This window comes from Podarcis tiliguerta (genome assembly GCF_965153285.1).
Source record: "Podarcis tiliguerta genome assembly, chromosome: 4".
Lineage (NCBI taxonomy): Eukaryota > Metazoa > Chordata > Lepidosauria > Squamata > Lacertidae > Podarcis > Podarcis tiliguerta.
In genome coordinates, this window is record NC_139537.1 from 5,623,682 (window position 1) to 5,647,090 (window position 23,409).

The 23,409-nt window shown below is 46.0% G+C and overlaps 2 protein-coding genes across 5 annotated transcripts in view; both read left to right on the top strand.

The window, feature by feature from the left end:
* The window catches only part of LOC310676834 (tigger transposable element-derived protein 1-like), a gene marked incomplete at its 3' end in the record, with an annotated part of 1,439,559 nt that overhangs the window by 1,242,679 nt on the left and 173,471 nt on the right, over nt 1–23,409 (top strand). The window lies entirely within an intron of this gene.
* The window catches only part of LOC310675500 (maestro heat-like repeat-containing protein family member 7), a 66,923-nt gene that overhangs the window by 35,701 nt on the left and 7,813 nt on the right, over nt 1–23,409 (top strand). For all 4 annotated transcript variants that reach the window (XR_014510175.1, XM_083436228.1, XM_083436229.1 and 1 more), the window contains 10 exons: nt 111–271; nt 3,950–4,079; nt 6,707–6,885; nt 9,553–9,690; nt 11,698–11,812; nt 14,263–14,403; nt 16,802–16,966; nt 18,978–19,133; nt 20,773–20,895; nt 23,117–23,216. Coding sequence is in view for 3 of the 4 variants with exons in the window: in XM_083436228.1 (XP_083292354.1) it covers nt 111–271; nt 3,950–4,079; nt 6,707–6,885; nt 9,553–9,690; nt 11,698–11,812; nt 14,263–14,403; nt 16,802–16,966; nt 18,978–19,133; nt 20,773–20,895; nt 23,117–23,216 (1,408 nt within the window). In the remaining variant the exon portion in view is untranslated. The remainder of the gene's footprint in view (nt 1–110; nt 272–3,949; nt 4,080–6,706; nt 6,886–9,552; nt 9,691–11,697; nt 11,813–14,262; nt 14,404–16,801; nt 16,967–18,977; nt 19,134–20,772; nt 20,896–23,116; nt 23,217–23,409) is intronic.

The window sequence follows — 23,409 nt, forward strand, 5'->3', positions numbered from 1 at the left end:
CCCCTCTCCTTTTCCTCCATCTCCTCCTTCTTCTTTCTCCTTCCCCATCTCCCCCTCCTCCTTCCTCTTCCTTCCTGCCCTCCTACCTCCCAACCCCTTTCCCCTTCCAGGTCTCGGACATTGTGGACGGGATCTGCAGCCGCCTGGACCTAATCCACCAGCCCAGCGCAAGGAGGCTGGTGATGAAGCTGGTGGGCTTGCTGGCAGGCAGGACTGAGCACTTGGACACGGTCATCTCCAGCCTCCTGGAGCATTCCTTCCCACCAGACAGGTAACAAGTTCCTCGCGTTTCTCCCTTGAGAACCGAACTCTAGGCAGCAAGTCTCTGTCCACATGGGAAATCCTGGTGCCTCTGGTTTTTAGCATGGATGGTACTCAGCTAGATGGATCGGTGGTCAGATGGAGAACAAGACAATTCCCTATGTTCACCAGGTGCATCCATAGCTCAGTCCAGGCACCTACTTTGACGAAGGTATTGGGTTCAATCTTCAGGGGCATTTCCAGGTATGGTTTGGTTTCAGATTGGATGTATTGCATGGCAAGTTCCCGCCCCCCCAAGGTGGAAATAATGACACATGACACACTTATTAAGGTTAACGGGCTAAAAAAGGCCACAACTTTATTGGTTACAGGGATGAGCAGTATTGGCTTAGGCATTGGTCCTAACCGACTATATCCGACTTCAGTCCAGGAAGGGTTAACCACCAGTAGGGGGAGTCCTGCTGATGCACATCAACTAGGAACTCCCCCGGGGTCACCGACAGGGGGGTTGTCTTAGGCCCTCACCTCCCCAGGCTTTGGACAGGGCCACGCACCCCGGAATCCTTTATCGGACTACCCTTCAATATGTGGGGCAGGTGATGGCGCTACCTCCCCATTTTCCATGTACAGGACTGTCCCAATGACTACCTGCCAATGCCCAGAAACTTGTGACGATTTGCTACGAGGGAGGCAAAAACCAAGTGGCTGGTGCCAATTTGCCAAGTAGAAAAACTCCTACCAGGTCCCTCAACAGCAACCAACCGAGGTCCATAGCAAGGTCAAAGAATGAGAACCTTAGAGGGCGGGAGGGTGGGATATTTTAGGTGATATTTTAGGGAGCAGGTGGGACCCACTGCTTACATCAGGCATAGGCAAACTCGCCCCTCCAGATGTTTTTGGGACTACAACTTCCATCATCCCTGGCCACTGGTCCTGTTAGCTAGGAATGATGGGAATTGTAGTCCCAAAACATCTGGAGGGCTGAGTTTGCCTATGCCTGACTTAAATCATAGGAGTCGTTTAGTCGTGTCCGACTCTTTGTGACCCCCTGGACCAGAGCACGCCAGGCACTCCTGTCTTCCACTGCCTCCCGCATTGCTGGTAGTGCTGGCAAACTCATGCTGGTAGCTTCGAGAACACTGTCCCACCATCTCGTCCTCTGTCGTCCCCTTCTCCTTGTGCCCTCCATCTTTCCCACCATCAGGGTCTTTTCCAGGGAGTCTTCTCTTCTCATGAGGTGGCCAAAGTATTGGAGCCTCAGCTTCAGGATCTGTCCTTCCAGTGAGCACTCAGGGCTGATTTCCTTCAGACTGGAGAGGTTTGATCTTCTTGCAGTCCATGGGACTCTCAAGAGTCTCCTCCAGCACCATAATTCAAAAGCCTACACAACACAAAACACTGCTGCTGTGTGTAGGTTTTATTTTATTTGTTTTTTATCTTATATTTTGGAAATGTAAAGGTAAAGGTAAAGGGACCCCTGACCATCAGGTCCAGTCGTTTCCGACTCTGGAGTTGCGGCACTCATCTCACTTTACTGGCCGAGGAAGCTGGCGTACAGCTTCTGGGTCACGTGGCCAGCAGGACGAAGCCGCTTCTGGTGAACCAGAGCAGCACATGGAAACACCGTTTACCTTCCCGCCAGAGCGGTACCTATTTATGTATTTGCAGTTTGACATGCTTTTGAACTGCTAGGTGGGCAGGAGCAGGGACCGAGCAATGGGAGCTCACCCTGTCGTGGGGATTCGAACTGCCGACCTTCTGATCGGCAAGTTCTAGACTCTGTGGTTTAACCCACAGAGCCACCCACGTCCCTTTTTGGAAATGTACATCCAGGGTTTTTTTCCTTTAAAATCTTTGGGGCGGGCCAAGAGAGTGGGCCCCTAAGCTATAGTTTGTTTCACTTATACATAATTCCTGCCCTGAGAGCGAGGGAGTGGGGAAGGAACAGAGGGAGGAAGGAGTCCGTATCAGACCACTAAACTCCTTGATACATTTTGTCTTCTGGGTGCATTTTCCATAAATCCAGTCCAACTCCTTTGCAGTGCAGGAATCACAGCTACAGAACCCCTGACACGCAGCCATCCAAGCTTTGTCTAAACACTTCCAATGAAGGAGAGTCCACAACCTCACGAGGGAGACTGTTCCACCGTCTAACAGCTCTGACTGTCAGAAAGTTCTTCCTGATAATCGGAATCTCCTTCCTTGTAACATGAAGTCATTGCTTCAGGTCCTCCCCTCCGGAGCAGCAGAAAAACAAGCTTGCTCCCTGTTGTGGTTCTGGACAGTTAACACTCCAGGAAGAAGAAGAAGAAGAGTTTGGATTTGATATCCCGCTTTATCACTACCCGAAGGAGTCTCAAAGCGGCTAACATTCTCCTTCCCTTCCTCCCCCACAACAAACACTCTGTGAGGTGAGTGGGGCTGAGAGACTTCAGAGAAGTGTGACTGGCCCAAGGTCACCCAGCAGCTGCATGTGGAGGAACGGGGAAGCGAACCCGGTTCACCAGATTACGAGTCCACTGCTCTTAACCACTATACCACACTGGCTCTCTGGAAGCGTTTTTATTCACTGGGTGCATTGCCCACATGACCCAGGCATTTTCCTTTGATCTGTGCTCTCTGGGGGCTGCTGAGAGCAGTCTGTCTGAGAATGTGAGCAAGGTAGTTTCATTTTTGTTAGAGACAGAAAGCTGCAAGCATGCAGCTAGATCCTGTAGGCTTTTCTTTTCTTTTTTTTTGTATGCTTCTAAATAAAGAGTGATAAGGGATGCGGGTAGCGCTGTGGGTTAAACCACAGAGCCTAGGACTTGCCGATCAGAAGGTTGGTGGTTCGAATCCCCGCGACGGGGTCAGCTCCCGTTGCTCGGACCCTGCTCCTGCCAACCTACCAGTTCGAAAGCACGTCAAGGTGCAAGTAGATAAATAGGTACCACTCCGGCAGGAAGGTAAACGACGTTTCCGTGTGCTGTTCTGGTTCGCCAGAAGCAGCTTAGTCATGCTGGTCACATGACCCAGAAGCTGTACGCCAGCTCCCTCGGCCAATAAAGCGAGATGAGCGCCGCAACCCTAGAGTTAACCACGACTGGACCTAATGGTCAGGGGTCCCTTTACCTTTACCTAAATAAAGAGTGATAGATTAGAAGTGCTGGTGTCGAGCTGAGTTATCGAAGACACCATACAGACACAGACAAAGCCATTTTACGCTGCTTGTGAACTCTGCCACTATCCGACAACTGAGAAGAGAGGCAGCGCGTGAGTGGAAGCGTGTGGGCGCCATTGAAGTTTGCCAGAGTGCCAATAAATCAGATTTATTGCAGTGCCATTGCAGCAGACTCCATGGGATTTACGACCCACAAACTTTAACACTCCCTCTTCTGTGTGACACCCCTGTAGGTAGTTGAATATGGCTATCCTATCTCCTCTCAGTCTCCTCTTTCCCAGGCTAAACATACCCAACTCCTTCAACCGTTCCTCATCAGGCTTCATTTCCAGACCCTTGATCACCTTGGCCGCCCTCCTCTGCCCACCTTCCAGCTTCTCAGCATCCTTCTTAAATTGTGGTGCCCAGAACTGGACACAGGACTCCAGGTTGGGGGTCCGACCAAGGCAGAGCAGAGTGGGATGACGAGACACGTTTCAGAGGCCCTCAGCCGTTGATGTTGCTCCATCCTTTTTTGGCCCTTTGCAGCAATTCGTCCGAGTTGTGGCAGTCCCTCTCGACCGAGGAAGTCGTGGAGGAGCAGCTGATGGAGAATTTGCTGGCTAGGCTTCAGGACCACCACAGCACTGAGCTGCAGACCTCCGCAGCCTCTATTGCCGTGAGTCTTGCCATATCTTTGGAGATAACAGAGCTACGGGTCTCTCTGAACATCACCCGCTCTAAAAGGCCATCGGTAGTTAAAAGCCAAAGGCCTGGTTAACAAGAAAGGTTTTTCCCTGGCACATAATGCTATATAATGACGGTGCCAGGCAAGCCTCCCTGGGGAGAGTGTTCCATAAGCAGGGAGCCAATACCAAAAAGGCCCCATTCTCGTCTTGCCACCGTCTGGGCAGAATGAAGATTGGGATCTGATTGGCAGATCTCTGGGTGATTGGTAAAAGTTCCCAGTTCCCCATTTTTTAACTAAAGGACTGCCCTCAGTTACCCTAAGAATATTAGGCAGCCACCCTCGCTAGATTGCTTTATATTGCCTGCTGAAAAGGATTTATTTTCCCAGCAAGCCAATCGAGGCCTATAATTTTATTACTTACATCTCTTTTTAAATATTTATTAGTTTTGCATTTGCTTTTAATGACAGTGGTTCTGTATATATTTTGTTTAGCTGCGAGTGTTCATTTCTTAAGCTTATTTTATATTTAGTGACAATTTGTGCATTTCAAGGGGTTGGACTAGATGACCCCGGGGGGGCCTCTTGCAACTCTACAGTTCTATGATTCTAACTCAGGAAGCTGCCTGTCAAAGCATTTGTTTATATGTTTGTGTGTGTTTGTTCAATGATGATCTTATACACTGTTTTTCATTGGACTGTGGGTTTTAGTCGCGTTTCGTCTCCCGTTTTATTTGCAATCCGATTGGAGAGATTTTTGATCAAGCAGTTTATAAATCAAAATAAATCAATACTGCTGAATTGAAGAAAGGGAGGCGGTCCTAACCAGGAGGCACATCTTGTGTGGAAGGACTGGATGTCCCATTTAGTCAAGAAACAGATTCCTGGACTTCTTTAATTGAAGGTGTCGCGTCTTTCGCACCAAGGTCCCTGACACAAGAGAGAATTGTCCTCATGCCCTCCCCACCCACTGTTTTCCCCTGCCTCCCCTTTCAGATCACACAGGCTCTCTACAAGCTCATCTTGGTGCCTGAATCCAAGTAAACTGGCAAAAATGTATAAATTTAAATCAAACAAATGCTGGAAATGTAAAGAGAAAGAAGGTTCTTTTTATCATATGTTGTGGTCTTGTAGGAAGGTTAAAGCTTATTGAGAAATGATATATAATGAATTGAAAAGGATGTTCAAAATATCTTTTGTTAAAAAAACCAGAAGCTTTCCTTTTGGGAATTATAGGGACAGAACCACCTAAATTGTACAGAAACGTATTCGTGTATGCTATTACAGCAGCAAGAATTTTCACTTGCCCCAAAATGGAATAAGCAGAAGTCCCAATAAAGGAAGAGTGGATAAAAAAACACATGGAATATGCAGAGATGGCGAAACTTACCAGAAGGATAAGAAACCAAGATAACGAACTTCTTATAAAAGGATGGAAATTGTTTATTGAATATTTACAGATAAATTGTAAATAGATAAAAACATGGGCAGGATGAATGTAATAACCTGCAGTTTTATAAGAGTATATATTTAAAGCAGATGGATACATGAGCAAGTTGGATATGCAGAAGATATTAAAAAATTAAATTAAGCAACTGCAGAAAGAGGGGGAAGGAAGTCAAAGTTTGGAAATGTTAAATTGATTGTAAATCTAATGAAATGTATAAATTTGAAAAATATAAATAAAAAACTACAGTGGATGCTCGGGTTGCGAACATGATCCGTGCGGGAGGCACGTTCGCAACCCGCAGCACCGCGTCTGCGCATGCACAGGTTGCGATTTGGTGCTTCTGCGCATGCGCAAAGCACGATTTAGCGCTTCTGCACATGCGCAACCGCCAAAACCCGGAAGTAACCCGTTCCGGCACTTCCGAGTTTCGGCGGGTCCATAACCCGAAAAAACTCAACCTGAAGCATCTGTAACCTAAAAAGCCAGAGGCCTTCTTACTAGGAATAATTGGGGACGAAATAAAAAAAGAAGATAAGACGTTTTTCCAATATGCTACAGCTGCCGCTAGAATATTAATTGCACAAAATTGGAATAGCCCAAATATCCCAACGATCAGAGATTGGCAAGCAAAATTATATGAGTATGTTGAGTCAGCAAAAATGACACAAAAAATTAGAAACCAAAAAAAACACAAAGTTTGTTAATGATTGGAAAAAAATTATGGTATACATTGAAGGTAACTACAGAGACTTAAAAACTATAGCAGGTTTGATATAAGTCCTACGACGCGCAAACCAGTAGCAATTAATAGCTGCAGAAAAGAAAAAACTTCTTATTAAGAAACCTGAAAACGGGAGGGTAGGAGGTCAAGGGAGGTGTAGGGAAAAGGTTTAAATATTTAAAAATATAATGTTTGAAGGAAAAGGACAAAAACGGTAAGGAATGTCATTCCTGTGTTATGTACGGATATTGCTTATTAATCTGTTGATTTGTTTTCTTTTCTTTTTGATCTTTTTCTTTTTTTTTCTTTCTTAAGAGAAACTCAATAAAAAGAATTTAAAAAAAAAATGAAGCATCTCTAACCTGAGGTATGACTGTATTTTAAAAAGACACGAGAGATTTGTCCTCAAAGCCTCCCCACCCACTGTTTTCTCTCCTCCCCAATCAGATCACTCAGGCTCTCTACGAAGTGATCTCCGTGCCGGAATCTAAAGATACCATCCAGAGACTTTACCCAGACCTTCTGACTGCTCTGCTCATTGAACTCTACTTCAGCAACCAGGCCGAAGCTCTGCCGGATATGAATTTCCTCCGGAAGCAATGTGGTCGTGGGGAAAACCTCGCGAGGTGGGTACCTCGGTTGCCCGGCAAGGGCATTCAGATTAGCAAATGTCGCCTTTTCACCTGAAAGGGTTAAAAGGGTATTGGGAAATAATCTATAACAAATTGAAAAAAAAAATGTTTAAAAGTACTTTTCCCAAAAAACCCAGAGTCATTTTAGTTGGGGATAATTCAGACTGAGATTCCCAGGTGTCCAAAAAAGACTATTTATGTATACCACTACCACGGCCCGTGTTTTGTTAGCCCCAAAATGAAAAACGAGTGAAGTCCCAACCAAAGAAGAATGGCAACTTAAGCTGACAGAATATGTGCAGCTTGCAGACTTAACATATAGAATAAGAGAACAAGAAGAACATACGTTCAGAGAAGACTGGAAAGCATTTATTGACTATATGGGTGGAAATTATGTATGTTTGAAAATGTGGGCAGTGTTAAGATAAATTCAACAGTGTAAACAAGTTTTGATGGATGTAATAATGGAATACTGAATGGTTTAGTTTATGTAAAATATGCAGGGATTTGTGTTATGTAAAACGAACCATGGAAAGAGAAGGAGGGAAGTCATTGATATTTTAAGGTTGCTTAAATGAATATTCTAAAATGCATAATAGAAGAACAATAAAAGTTACATATTTTTTAAAAACATTAACAAATGTAACCGGGTTAGTCTCACCGCAGTCTGATAGCTATCCGTTTTGTGATAACGCAGAGCTGGGCTTTTTCACTGGTAGTCCCATGGTTATGGAACATGCTCCCTGATGAAATAAGAGAGGCATCCATCTGCATTGGCATACCGCCGGCTTACCCAGGCATGCCTTGATCTCTCAACCCACTCGAGTGTTAAAATATAAGCCAGGCACCTATGTCGCTGGGCACCCATAGTCTGAGGCCTGACCCGGGTCCTCTGCTAGTGGGTGACAAGGAGAGAACGCTAGAACTCATAAACATCTGTATGTTGGAAAATTCAGGACGGTTAAACGCACTTGTTCATGCAGCACATAGTTAACTCCCACAAGAGGCAGTGATGACCAACAACCTGGATGACTTTAAAAGAGGATTAGACAAATTCATGGAGGGCTTTGGGGGGGCTATTAGCCAGGAAGGCTCTGCTCTGCCCTCCCCCGTTGGAGGCAGCAATGCTTCTGGATCCCCGTTTCTGGAAACCGCAGGAGGGGAGAGTCGCTCTTGTGTTCGAATCCTGATTGCGGGTTTCCCACAGGGATCTGGTTGGCCGCTGTGGGAACAGGATGCTGGCTTAGATGGGCCATTGGTCGGATCCAGCAAGCCCAGTGTGGTGTAGTGGTTAAGAGCGGTAGTCATGTAATCTGGGTAACCGGGTTCGCGTCTCCGCTCCTCCACATGCAGCTGCTGGGTGACCTTGGGCCAGTCACACTTCTCTGAAGTCTCTCAGCCCCACTCACCTCACAGAGTGTTTGTTGTGGGGGAGGAAGGAAAAGGAGAATGTTAGCCGCTTTGAGACTCCTTAAAGGGAGTGAAAGGCGGGATATCAAATCCAAACTCCTCCTCTTCTTCTTCTTCTTCTTCTTCTTCTTCTTCTTCTTCTTCTTCTTCTATTATTCTGAAAGTGACTTCTCCATTTCATACAGATGGTACTTGACCCAGGCCAGATTGGCAAAAATGTACCAAAACTGTAGTAATGTATGTTAGAGATGCAACAACAGGGCAGGAACCTTTCTGCATATGTGGTGGGAGTGCAAAGAGATAGTGGGATTCTGGGGAAATATCTATAATGAACTGAAAAGAATGTTTAGATTTTCATTTGAAAAAACCCCCAGAATCCTTTCTCCTAGGCATCATGTCAGAGGAAATAAAAAGAACGGTCAGACCAATATTTATGTATGCAACTATGGCGGCAAAGTTATTGATTGCCAAAAATTGGAAAAGCAGCAGTGTCCCAACTAAAACAGACTGGTTATCTAAAATGATGGAATACTTCCGTATTGCCGAAGTAACAGAGAGGATAAGAGGAGATATGGTACAAAAAGTGAATAAGGAGTGGGCTATCTTTAAAGAATACATCAAAATTTATGTGGAAAAAGTAGAATTCCTGACAGATACTGAGTGAATCCGGAAAATGATTAGAGTGAAAGGAAAGGAAAGTTAAGATAGAAGAAGAGATTAAAGAAATAATGAAAGGTAGTTGGAAAAATAAAGTAGCGTAACAAGAACGGCTGGAAGTCAAGTCATGTGGTGGGTGTTCATGTGGGGTAGGAGTGTAGGTATGTTGATATGTATAGTATAGGTAGGTATTATATAGCGTAATGTAGGTATGTTTTATGTTATGAAAATTAGGTAGTGTGTTGTGTACGTGTATTGTGTAAATGTATATGTATATGTATGTGTTTTATATGTTAATAAAATAAATAAATAAAAAAGAAGAAAAGAAATTGCCTTCTCCATTTCTACCCAGGCTAATATTATTATCAACAACAACAACAATATTTATGTATTGCTTGCTATGAATAATGTCAAGGCAATTTCACAATGCAATAAAGACATGTACAAAACAATTGCAGGTATAAGAACAGTTAAAACAATTAAGAAGAGCTTGCTGGGTCAGGCCAAATGCCTATCTGGCTGAGCATCCTTACAACCTGATCCTGCAGAGCTTCACTTATGTCCTTATGTAACCAGGCCGTCCTCTTGGCTTAGCTTTTCAGCGGAGGCCCTCAAGTTGCTCCTGATTCGCACTGGCTGCCGCTACGAGGTCACGTTCATGGAGAGGACGCGGGGCTGGAGCATGCTGCAGAGCGCAAGGGAAGTGCTCCAGGGGGCCACTCTGCTGGCAAGGTGAGGGCCCTGCCGTTCTGTCCACTTCGCCCCTGGCCAAGGAGAGGCGCCCGCTGGCACCCAGACTGCCACGCTGGCTCTGCCGTTTCGAAAACCATCACAGCTCTTCTCCAAGGGAGCCAAGGCCCTGGGCCCAGAAGGCTGGTGTCAGGCTTTGGGGAATTGGCTTCCTCCCCCCCCCCCCCGTGGCAGTAGATAAGCAGAACAAAAGAAAAGGAGTCTTCTTACCAGTTAGAAATTTTAATAATCACAGCGAGAGAACAGAGAACACATCTCCTAGAAATGGCGGTGCTCCTATTTAAGGATTACACCCTCTGCTGTCCCTATTAATCTACATCACTCCTACGTCTTGTAATCTGAGTTTGTACCCTATGTGTTTTCTTTTCTTTTTAAATTTTTATTCATTTTTCTTTTTCATTCATTACACACATCTCACATCCATGACATTTACTATGCATTCCTCCCTCCCTCCCCTCCTAGGCTTCCCCCAACTTCCACTTCTGGTTTGTTTCTCCTTTCACCCACTTTGCTGCCTCCTAAAAGAAAAAGTTACTAATATCATATTTATACAATAACATCAAACCTAAAAACATAAAAATAACAGTGAATACACCATATTGTTTCTCTATCTTCTACACATTTTCTAATACTGACAATGTGAATGTTTATTTAAATCCTGCCATCAAATCTATAGACTTTCTGCAGGTATAATAAAAATGGTTCCCATTCTTTTTCAAAGTCACTGTTGTCTTTTTCTCCTAATCTGTCTGTTATTTTTGCCAGTTCTGCATAGTTCATCAACTTCTCTTGCCATTACCCTTTAGTTGGTATTTCTCCAGTCTTCCAATTTTGTGCAATCAACATTCTCGCTGCTGTAGTGGCATACATGAATATAGTCCTCTTTTCTTTCAGTATATATTGGCTTAAAATACCTAATAAAAAGGCTTCTGGTTTTTTTTATAAAAGTTATTTTCAACATTTTCTTTAATTCATTATATATCATTTCCCAATAAGCTTTTACCTTTTTACAATCCCACCACATATGATAAAACGTACCTTCTGCTTCACACCTCCAGCGCTCCTTCTTTTCATTTTTATACATTTTTGCCAATTTAACCAGTGATATGTACAATCTGTACATCATTTTCATGTAATTCTCTCTCAGTAATTTGCAATCTGTGTTTTCTGTTCTGACACTTTGTGAGCTCTTCTCAACCTTGGACTGAGCGGAGGAATTCTGTGAATCTGTTAACCCTCTATTCTTCCAGTGTTTCTTCTCCTAGCTGTTCCCCATCCAGTATTTCCCAGCTTCTGCCTTCTGAACTATGCCCCTCTGCAAACCGCTGTTCCAAATATATACTGTCCTCCTGCTCCCGGGAAGATTCAGGATCCGGAGCAGGGGGAGGGGAGGCTCCTCAGAGCAGCCCCTCCTCTGCACAGTCCCTGACAGCTGGACTCTGTCCGCCACTTGATAAATCATTGCACACACGAATCAAATGTCCACACATTTTTATTTTCTCTTTTTATTTCTCCTTGCACAAACTGGCTATGGACAACGCTAAGGGCCTAATCAGGGGTGTCCAAACTGTTTAATTCTGTTTAAATTATTGAAAGGACCTTGAAGATTAAAGCATTCCCAGAGACAGACCAAATTCTTTGAGTTGTAAATTAGCCAGATAACCCTCTCACACTGAATCTACGTCCCAGAAACCCAGGTGTCAAAACCACAAATCAGCTAGAATCCTGTGAAGGGAAAGAGATAACCCCATTCACACTTTTAAAGTCAAAAGTCTGCAATTGAGACCCAGATACTCATTCCCAACATTCTACAATCTTTGGTTCTCCCAGCATGCTCCTCTTCTACATGAACCAAAGTTTTTAACCTACTGAGATCTCCCAATATCACAACAAGAGGGGTGCTGCATTATTCAGCTGCGGCCGCCTCGCAGGGGTGGCGTTACCCTCCTTCCTTGTAACAAGATGGCGCCTTCCCCCGGTGTCTTCCAGAGCCATGCTGCACTTTGCTTGCCCCGAGACCATGAGAATCTTGGACATGATGTTCTCACTGCTCAGCAAAGGCAGCAAGAAACTCAAGCCGACCACCATTGCTTTCTTCGTAGAGGTAAGAGATGCGCAGGACAGGTAGAGCGACAACCTGGGACCAGGTGACCTGAGAGAACGCCTTCTCCCATACAGTGCCAGGTGGGGAAACAGAGCCATCTTTCCTGTTGGGCTTACTGGTGCGTTGCGCCAGGGCGCTGGCCTCTGGGGGGAGCCCCAGCGAATGGGGGAGCTGTGTCGCTTTGCCCTTTCCCTCCATGCCCGCCAGCTGTGCCCCATGAACCATATGGCTGGCGGGCGTGCAGCTTGCCTCCCAAGCCTGCACAGGAGTAATAATAATATTTTTTTTGTACCCCGCCCATCTGGCTGGGTTTCCCCAGCCACTCTGGGCGGCTTCTAACAAAGATTAAAAATACATTAAAATGTCACACATTAAAAACTTCCCTGAACAGGGCTGCCTTCAGATGTCTTCTAAATGTCAGGTAGTTCTTCTCTTTGACATCTGGTGGGAGGGCGTTCCACAGGGTGGGTGCCACTACCGAGAAGGCCCTGTGCCTAGTTTCCTGTACCTTTGCTTCTCGCAATGAGGGAACTGCCAGAAGGCCCTCAGTGCTGGACCTCAGTGTCTGGGCAGAACGATGGGGGTGGAGACGATCCTTCAGGTATACCGGACCGGGGCTGTTTAGGGATTTAAAGGTCAGCACCAACACTTTGAATTGTGCTCGGAAACGTACTGGGAGCCAATGTAGGTTTTTCAAGACCGGTGCTATGTGATCTTGTTGGCCACTCCCAGTCAGCAGTCTAGCTGCCGCATTCTGGATTAATTGTAGTTTCCGGGTCACCTTCAAAGGTAGCCCCACGTACAGCGCATTGCAGTAGTCCAAGCGGGAGATAACCAGAGCATGCACCACTCTGGCAAGACAGTCTGCAGGCAGATAGGGTCTCAGCCAGGTACCAGATGGAGCTGGTAAACAGCTGCCCTGGATACAGATTTGACCTGCGCCTCCATGGACAGCTGTGAGTCCAGAATGACTCCCAGGCTGCGCACCTTGTCCTTCGGGGGCACAGTTACCCCATTCAGGACCAGGAGGAGAGCGATATCTGCAGAAGCTTAGGATGGAAGCTGCGCCCCAAAGGCCGTCGTTCAGGGCTGGAGCATCTTCTTGGCCTGCAGAACCTCTCTGGGTTCAGTCCCCAGGAAGGGCTGGAAAGATTCTGGTCCAAAACCCTCAGGCTCCTTCTCTGAGCCTATCCTACCCCACAGGGTTGTTGTGGAGATTGAATGAGCAATGGGAGAACCTCGCACACACAACCTTGATTTCCCTGGGGAGAAAGGTAGAATAAAAATGCACACGGCATGTGCTTTTAAATTTGCAGTGAGGAGAACGTCACCTAGCAAGTTTGAAGCAAAGGAGAGACTGAACCGTGGTTTTCCTTCCCTCTTCACAGGCAACCCCATTCGGAGTCTGTGTGTTTAAGGGGTTAAAGACATTTTAATTTTTGGAAGCTATTTTGATTCCTCCTGTAAGAAATGCTGGGGGGGGGGGAGGAGAGAGAAAGACTGTATCCTAAGGGTGAGCTCAGCTCATCAATTTAAAAGACATTTAAATCGAATGGAATGAAATGTAATGGATTAATGAGTTAGCTAAATGGCTAATTTTGAGGTGAGTCCTTAGTTGATTAAGGACTGTTTAAACAGCAGGCCGGCCTAATGAATTGGTTGAGGATTTATTTATTTTTTAATTTGCTTGCCTCTTTATCCTTCCAATCTTGCAGCCATGCATGCAGCTCAGTCAACCTAAGTAAACATATAATAAAGATATTGTATGGTAAAGGGTTAAGACATGACTCCCCAAATGCATGTTTGGGCTAAAGGCAGGTCCTGGGTCTGAAAAGGTAGAAAACGCCTGCCCTAAACCACCTTGTTATTTTGCACACAATGAGAAGCAGCTGGGAGGAGAGTTCAGGGATAGTTTTTTTAAAATAATAATAATAATAATATTATAAGTTGTGTGCCCTTGTTTCTCAACTTAATCCTTTTACATCGTCTTGCATGACTTGTCGAATTTTATGCATTGTGATTTGCTGCTGTTTTTATCCATTATGGATGAGCAATTCTTTATTGTAATTGATAACTGTCTAATTATTACTAGCTGATGTTTCATTTTAGTGTTTACAATTATTGCATGTTGCTGTATTTGGTATACATTGTTTATTTTAAAGTTATTGTGACCTGTTTTATGCAGGATCTGATTGTTACTATTAATGTTTGATGTATTCTTATTATTTTTGTGTGCTGGAAGCTGCCCAGAGTAGCTGGGTATAATAATAATAATAATAATAATAATAATAATAATAATACACACACACACAGCATTTTGGAGACTTAATGCGGACGTTTTTATGGCTGTTGGCCCTGCTCATCTAGGCAAGCTCCATCTCAGGGAAAGAGGTGGTCGCATCCTGCCCGTTCCTCTCTCACGTGGCCGATGGTCCTTTCTTGTTCCTCAGCTTCTCCACTACCAGGAGATTGAGCAGCTGCCGGCGGACCAGATCTTTGAGAGTCTTGAGGAGTGGACCAGGAATCCCAGCCCGGACGTCCGTTCCCTTGGCCTGAGAGCTCTGGGCATCTTAGCCATCCACCCTGATAAGGTGAGGGAGGAGGGGGCAGGGACAACCCCTCTGTTCTCTCACATGAATCATGGGAATTGTGGAGTTGGAAGGGCTGGCAGCTGTGGAGAATGTGCCATATTTTTCGCTCTATAGGACGCGCCCGACCATAGGACGCACCTTGTTTTAGAGGGGGAGAACAAGAAAAAAAATTCTCCCCCTTTCTGCTCAGTGCCCCTTCAGCGAAGTGGCAGGAGAAACAGAGCCCCTTCCATTTCTCCTGCCGCTTTGCTGAAGGGGCGCTGCGCAGAGAGGGGGAGATTTTTATTTTCTTGTTCTCCCCTTCTAAAACAAGGAGCATTCTGTGCGTTCAAGGTGCGTTCACCCAAAGCCTGCGGAGCGCAGCGGAAACTCGCGCTGCGCTCCTTGGCTTCAGCGAAAGCAACGCAAAGCCTCTGGAGTGCGGAGGGAGTGCTCCCTCTGGGCTTCGGAGGCTTCGCGTTGCTATCGCTGAAGCCAAGGAGCCTGCATTCTCTCCACAGGATGCACACACATTTCCCCTTAATTTTTGGAGTGGAAAAAGTGCGTCCTATAGAGCGAAAAATACAGTAACCACAGCCTTCCTGTACCAGGCCAGAGAGATATCAAGTGCATGAGATGCCGCCTTCTGCAGGAAGGCTGGTGGCGAGAGGTTGAAAGTGCCTTTTCTGCAACGGTGTCCCACCTGCGGAACTCCCTGCCACTGCCTCTTTATCTGCTTTCTGTCCACAGTTGAGAATATTGCTGTCTAAACAAGTTTTCTGCTTAGGGCATTGATCCCCAATTATCTTCTTTGTGCTTTGGTCTTTCCCTGCTGTTTTTCTGCTCGACAATTTGTGCTCTTGGCGAATGGATCGTGGCCCCTTTCCTGCTTGCTCTCCGTGTCTCGCAAGCCGCTTTCAGCAGCTCCATGACGGAGAGGGGAAGCAGGGCATAATTTAAAAAAGTAAAGGACCCGTCACAGTTAAGTCCAGTCGCGAATGACTCTGGGGTTGTGGCGCTCATCTTGCTTTACTGGCCGAGGGAGCTGGTGTTTGGCCACTGCGCAGACAGTTTTTCCAGGTCATGTGGCCAGCATGACCAAACTGCTTTTGGCGAAACCAGAGCAGGGTTGTTTACCTTCCCGCTGGAGCAGTGCTTATTTATCTACTTGCATTTTGTGCTTTCGAACTGCTAGGTTGGCAGGAGCTGGGACCAAGCAACAGGAGCTCACCTGGTCACGGGGATTCGAACCGCTGACCTTCCACACTCTCACTGGTCCTTATTATCCTTCCTCACTCACGCTAGTGAGCTGGTAGCAGAGCACATTCCCCTATATATTGCAGGAAGCAATCTGGTAGATTCGTTTGAATCTCTTGAGTTAAGCAATCCAGTCTGGCGGCTTCTTCTTCTTCTTCTTCTTCTTCTTCTTCTTCTTCTTCTTCTATTAAATTCCCATTTAATCCCTCTTTAAAAGAATAAAGACACAACAGTCTTCTCTTAAAAGTAACAAGAAATTTACTTACATTCAGTTCACAATTCGATCTGGAAAGCAGGCTTTAGCTTGTAGTTACAGAAGAGAGTTTGAGTCCATCCCATATGGTAGGGGTGGCCAACTCTCAAGAGACTGCGATCAACTTTCAGAATTAAAAACTGGCAGTGATCTACCCCCGTTTTGGTGGTGGGTTCAGCTCAAAGTTGTTGAGCCTTTTTTAGGGAAGAGAGGAGCCCCGTTTTGGGGGAAGTTAAAAAAATAACTTTTTTGGGGGGGGGAGTTCTATTGGGGGGGTTAAAGGCAAGGGACAAAGGGGTAAAGTCACTAAGAAAAAGATTGTTGTGGATCAAAACAGAAGCACAGAGAAATCTCCATCTACCCTTCCAGAAATCATACAACAATGGAGGGCGGGACGAGGGGGTGGGGCAGGAGTCAGTTTTAGCGACACTAAGGAAAGGGAGCCAGAGATTGACCACGATCTACCAAAACCTCATGGGGATCTACCAGTAGATCACGATCGACCTGTTGGACATCCCTGCCATACGGGAATGAGCCTATGTGCTGCTGGCTGAGAGCCAGCAGACAGCAAAAGGAATCAAGATGGAATAAAGCGAGGAAGAAGGGAAGATGGCTGCAGGAACAGGCCTTTTATGGGGTCTCCCAGGGTCATGGCCATCTACCTGGTCACATGTGTGTGGGGGGGAGGATGCTCCAGACCAGGTGTGACAGGAAGTCCTCCTGGCTGGAGCAACATTCCCCTGTGTGTCCACTCTGGGCAAACAAGAAGTGTTGTACTTGTCTGCTACATTGATGACACACCCCACATTATCTAGAGACCCCCCACATTATCTAGAGACCCAAGAGTCAGCTTTCTGTCCAGAAGAAGCTTGGGGAAGGGAGTGATGTTCATCTGCTTCCTGTTTGCAGGTGGAGGAGGTCAAGACCCTCATGCCAACGCTCTTGGGCAGCTTGGAAGAGGCAGACAGTGTGGTTGTCACTGAGGGCATCACGGCCATCCAGAACCTTTTGAAGTTCATGCAGAGGAGCGACATTGTCAGCCTGGCTGAGAAGTTGCTTCCTTTGTTCAGCAACGTAAGAATTTGGGGGAAGTTACTTTCCAATCCGGGGTGTGCCTCCCACCGCCCTGTGACCCCAGAACTCTCCATGGTCCCATCGTGCCCCCTACTTCTGTTTTCAGGGTCCCTGTGCCCCCTTCTCCCTCCAATCCCTGGTGGCTTGGCTATGTCCCCTCCATTAGCCCTGAAAATGGAGAGGCTGGGTCAGTGCGAGACCCATAAGGTGCGGGAACGTTGTGGGTAACAGGAGAGGATATGTTGATTAATATTATCCTTCCTAACTCGCGCTAGCAAGTAGCAGAGCGCATTCCCCTATTACATAGCCGGAAGCTGGTTGCAGACTCGCGTGAGTCTCTTGAAACAATAAGCAGTTCAATCTGGCTTGGCCAAATTGGGATATGTTCCTGGTAATATCCCTTGGATCCTGAAATATACTTGGAGTCAAGAGTAGATTTCATGCTCTTTATTCAGCTCATAGTGGCGAGGAGGAATGGAAGTTCCCCCAAAATATCTGCTTTACATACATTATTTACACAATGGGCTGCACGTGATTGGCTAATTCCAGGATTCTCCTGTAGGCCAATCAGGTTGTGGATTCACTTCCACCTAGAGCTGGATTGGGTGGCTCCTGCAGACCAATCAGACTGCTGCATTGTTCTAGGATCAATCAGACTGCTGCATTTTGGATCCTATTCAACTCAGTACATAACAAAACCCTAAAAGAGTAAAGACACAACAGTCTTGTTCATAAGTAACAAAAAGAAGTTTACTCACGATCAGGCAGAGCACAGTGTGATTGATCCCTGAAGGCAGGCTTTAGGCTTAAGGTTGCAAATATGTACAAATAGGTTTACCCCATATGGGAGATCACCCAGGGACTGCTGGCTGAGAGAGCCAGCAGTGCGGTCCAGGTGAAGCAGGGAGCAGGCAGGATGAAAAAGAAGGGAAGATGGCTACATGACTTGGCCTTTTACCAGATCTGGAAAGGTCACACTCACCTACCGGTCACATGCAAAGGAAGGATGCTCCAGCCAGGTGTAACAGGAAGCTCGACTGGCTGGACCAAAATCCCCTGCATGGCCACTCTAGCAAAACAAGGAATGTTGTACTTGACTGCCCCAGTGTACTTGACTGCCCCAGTGGATTACATCCCGCGTAAAGCCGGGCTGGGGAATGGGTTGAGGGCAAGGGTGGGAAGAGGGCAGAGCTAAACTCCCCCCCTGCTCAAAGATCTGGGCAGTGGGGGTCAAATAATGAGGTTCAGATCAGCGAGGGTGAAATGTAGGAATTGAAGGCTGGAGACATGGTCAGTGTTATGTACTGGGCTGAATCTTAGCTCAATAGGATCCAGAATGCAGCAGTCTGATTGGTCCGCAGGAGCCACCCAATCCAGCTCCAGGTGGAAGTGAATCAGCAACCTGATTGGCCTGCAGGAGCATCCAATCAGGCTTCTGGAAGAAGTGAATCTGCAACCTGATTGGCCTGCAGGAGCAGCCTGGAATTAGCCAATCACGCGGGGCCCATTGTGTAAATAATGTGTATATATAGCTAGATATTTTGGGGAAAGTTTCATTCATTGCTACTATGAGCTGAATAAAGAGCGTGAAATTTATTAAGAAGTGGGTGAACAAAGCAGACAACACAGAGATTTCTCCAAGTAGTTCTTTATTAGTAAGCTGGAACTGAACTGAACTGAACAGCTCAGCTGGCCTGCTTTTATAGGCAGCCGGCTGTCAACATTGTAACAATAACAGCCCAGGGTTTCCTGCCTAAATTAACTTATGTGGACCGGAGTGAGAACTATATACACAACACCCCCTGGTGGCCAGGGTGAGAACTTCAATACATAACAAAATTCACACTCGACTCCGGGTATATTTCAGTCAGCAAGGGCTAGGGGCAGTCAGAGTGGCAGGCTTCTCACTTCTCAAGGCTTGTGGGACCTCCCCATTTGATCAACCCATGCTTTCAGCCAAGCTCTGAAGTCTGAAGACTCACCCACATGAAGCAGCCTCTCTTGCCCACAGGCAGAGGCCAGGACCCGCAATTCCGCCATTGCCCTGTTTGCTGAGCTGCCCAACGTGGTCAAGAAGAAGGAGAAGTACCTCATCCAAGAACAGGTGACCCAGAGCCTGCTCCCGCTGCTCCTCCACCTGCAAGACGAGGAGCCCGAGGTGGTGAAGGTGAGTCAGGAACAGAGGATGCAGTTGCCTTACCCTGAGTCAGGACCTTGGGTCATAGCTGTCAACCGTCCCGTATTTGGCGGGAAACTCCCTTATCCCAGCACCGTGTCCCGCTGCTGTCCCGTATTGATGATGTCCCTGCCGGCCGGCCAGGGAGGAGGAAGGTTCCAACTGTGCTGCTTGGCTGCCCAGCCCACCCCCCTCCGGCCTCCTCTCACCAGCCTCGGCCCCCGGGAGCCCCTCCCCGCCGGACTGGTGGGAGCCTCGGGCCTGTCCACCGCCATCCTCCTCGCGGCCGCCGAACTGAGCGACTCTGCCTGGGGCCTCCCGTTAGGCCGTATTGCAGCTGCGCCACCGAAGGACCCGGATGAGATGGGCAGCCTGATGCGCCCTATGAATTGCTGAGGAGCCTTGAGAGGAGAGCGAGGGCAACCATAGAGAAAGCAGTTCAGAGAGAGGAGGAGGAAGAGGAGGCGCGGGCAGGTGTTCCAAGGGCTACAAGGGAAGGACCGCAAGCGCTTCTCCCCTACATTTGTAGTGGTAGACTGGCATAGATGGTCTGATCTGCCGGTTTACTTCAGGCGCTATCTCCACCCCCCTTCCTCCTGCCCCGCCTGATGGAACTGAGAGCTGCAGATGGAGCACGAGAGAAAAGATACAGAACTGCAGCAGCATCTTCGTAGCTTGGACTTCGTTTTGCGCAAAAAGTGGTTGCTGCTTGTAGTTATTTAATCGCAGTGTTTCATCAGCTGGTGTCTTGAGCAGCAACCTCTGGAAACGAAGGGCTAAAAACTGGCGCTGCTCTCCCAAATTATCTGGTCCCTTTTAACTTTGCATTTCAGCTGGTTGACTAAAATCCCTTATTTTGGCTGCTGATCCCTTATTTCCGAGGCTGCTGGTCCCTTATTTTCAAATCTGTAAGTTGACAGCTATGCCTTGGGTCCGTCTAGTTCAGTAATGTCTGCACTGACTGGCAGCAGCTGTCTTAAGATCTCAAACAGGGGACATTCCTAGTCCGACCCGGAGATGCCGTCGAACCTGGAACCTTCTGCATGCCAAGCAGATGCCCTACCACTGAACCCAACCTTTCCTTGTTCTGAGTTTGCAGAATCCGATTTCCCTGTGCTTCATGGACCAATGTATCGTATTTTTAATATTTTGTTGGAAGCCACCCAGAGTGGCTGGGGAAACCCAGCCCGATGGGCAGGGTATAAATAATAATAATAATAAATTATTTTATTTTATTATTTTTAATTTTTTTAATTTTTTTATTTTTTATTAATTTTAATTTTGATTTTAATTTTTATATTTTATTTTATTTTATTATTATTAATACATATGGAAGGATGCAGGAAGTGCTTTTTGACCTCCTCCTGGATCTTAATATTACATATGATTTCTATGCTCTCCCACCCCCAAACGATTTTTAAAAAATGTGTCCTCAATTTCCCCCTCATCACAATTTACAAATTTTAATACAAACTTAAAATGAAATGAGGAAGACAACTTAGAGGATGGAAATGGAGGTCAGGATGGTTGTGAGCAGACGCAGAGGTGGCCAGCTTGGCGGTCGCTGCTGCCATTGACCTGCCCCTCTCCCTGACTGACCCTTGGCGCCCCTTTTCACTCCCCACGGCAGGGTTGCCAGGATGCCCTCGCCAGGTGCTTCCGCTTCCTGGGCTGGTCCCTCCCCAAGAAGATTAACAGCAAGAAGGCTTGGCATGACCACCCTCAGATCGCAGAGACCCTCTGCCGGCAAATCGTAAGTCACCAGCCTTTGTCTAGCAACGGCTTGGCAGGGTATGCTCCAAATTTCCCCCCGTAGAGCCAGGTGGGAGACAAGTCAAAAAATGGCAAGCACCCCCATTTCGATTTCAGATTCCATCTCTGCAAATCCCCTCGAGTCTTTCTGGATCCCACAATTTTTGGTATTCAGTTTCTAGGATTCCGGGTTTGGCCCTTTCAAATGTTTCGACCACACATTCCAGATTTTGTGAAAACTCTCAAGTTCACTGATTCCAGTTTATGCCTCTAAATACCAGTTGCTGAGAATCTCATGGAGGCAAAGGGGTCTTGTGTTCAAATCCTGCTGCCAGGTTCCCCTTTGAGGCTGTCAGTTTGCATTTCCTAGTGCAGAAAGTATTGAACTGATATGTAGAGACCTTTCCTATTCTACTTAATATGAGAGGGTTCTGGAACATAGCTGTCAACGTTTCCCTTTTTTAAGGGAAATTCCCTTATTCCAAATAGGATTCCTCGCAAGAAAAGGGAAAAGTTGACAGCTATGTTCTGGAAGCTTCTCTGTGTGAAAGAAACAAGCAGAAGGTTCATGATTCTAGAGTCAGGTAGGTAGCCATGCTGGTCTGACGCAGTCGAAATAAAAAGAAAAATGTCCAGTAGCACCTTAGAGACCAACTAAGTTATGTTAAGTGATGAATTAATATGTTTAATTCCATAAGGTGAAGATCTAAGGATGTTAATGTCTAAGTTAAATTTCATAAAAATTGGGATTTGGAAAACCGTTAAAAGGTCATGCAATGAAATTCAACCAAGGAGAAGCGAGGAAGTCACTTAACAAAGTTAATAACTGTAATTTTCAATAAGGCTATGATTTATGTTTGTCTGTTTTGTGTGTTTGTTTGTTTGTTTATAATATTGTGAAAACTAATAAAAAAAATGGGGGGGAAATAGAGACCAACTAAGTTTGTTCTGGGTACGTATAAGCTTTCGTGTGCATGCAATCTGATTTTGTGGTATCTGAAGAAGTGTGCATGCACACGAAAGCTTTTACTGTACCCAAAACAAACTTAGTTGGTCTCTAAGGTGCTACTGGACATTTTATTATTATTATTGTTTCAAGGTTCATGATGTTTGGGTTATACCTTCCGAGAAGCTGAGTACAGCTGGCTTAAACTGGTTCTGTTATCTCTTTCTGTCAAGGTCATGGTGACTATAATAGTAAGGCCAGAAGGAGCCTAGGTTTCACTTTCTCTAATCTCTTTTCCTTCTGGTGTGATGTTCTGTATATAGTGTTAAGGTTTAGACTTATAATAAGTTATTGAAAGTTTTAGCTAAGTCTGCGGCAACTGGATTTCTTATAGCCAGTGCCAATCCTGAACGTTTTGGATTTGTGACCATTATGCTCATCTGCCTTCAGTAGCAGTAAATCTCTCCCGGATGAAATACAATTGCTTCTGGCCTGTTTTTTGGGGGAATCCTGCAACGTGTTTAAGTTTTTACTCTGCTAACTATACGCTGGAGTCATATGTGGTGGGATTGTCCGTTAGTTAATGAATTTTGGAAACAGATTGGTATAGAAATTTCGGGAATTCTGGGTAGGAAGGTGGGAATATCTAAATTAATGGTTCTTATTAGTCTGAGTAGCACCGAGTTAAAAACAAAAGAGGAATGTAAATGGGTAAAATTGATGGTAACTGCAGCCAGACAGGTTATAGCGAGTAATTGGAAAAATGCAGAAGAGCTAGGGGTGAACCAATGGAGGAAAAAACTGAATAATATTATAATTTTAGAATATCTAACTGTGAAGATACACAGATTGGAAGGGTTTAAGGTCATTGAGAAAGAGGAGGATTGGTTTGAGAAGATAGTGAATTATTTGGGTAGGTTTGAACAATTTGCGGCAATTAAAATGTTAAAAGTTAAATAAACCTTGTGGATGGAGGAGTGTTAACGTATATAAAATTGTACATATGGCTGATTTGAATATGTTATTATTGGTTATGTATACCCAATGTATCAGCTGCCTGGGGGGGCTTCACTGTTTTTGTTTGGTTGTTGGTAAAAAATAAAAATTTTAATAATAAACTATACGATGGAGTTTTGCTCTGGATTAATAGGAGTAGAATTCCATGACAGAGGCATCATGTCGACCACTGTGAGGACAGACGACTGGTCTAGATGGACCATTGGTCTCATCCAGCAGGCTCTGCTTGTGTTCTTAACTTTCCTCTTTGCTTTGCTAGTCCTGGAAGGTCAAGACCATCCCTGTCATCTTGCTCCAATGTCTGGACCACCTTCAGTGCCCGCAGGTCTCGATCCGAAGAGCAGCTGCCATTTTTCTTGGTGAGCAAAATAGTGCCCCTATTCCTTTATCACCCTGTGCTTCGACGCACTAATTGGAGGCGGTTGGAGGATGGATGGCGGCTAACGGATTGAGGTTGAATCTTGACAAGACGGAAGTACTGTTTTTGGGGGACAGGAGGCGGGCAGGTGTGGAGGATTCCCTGGTCCTGAATGGGGTAACTGTGCCCCTGAA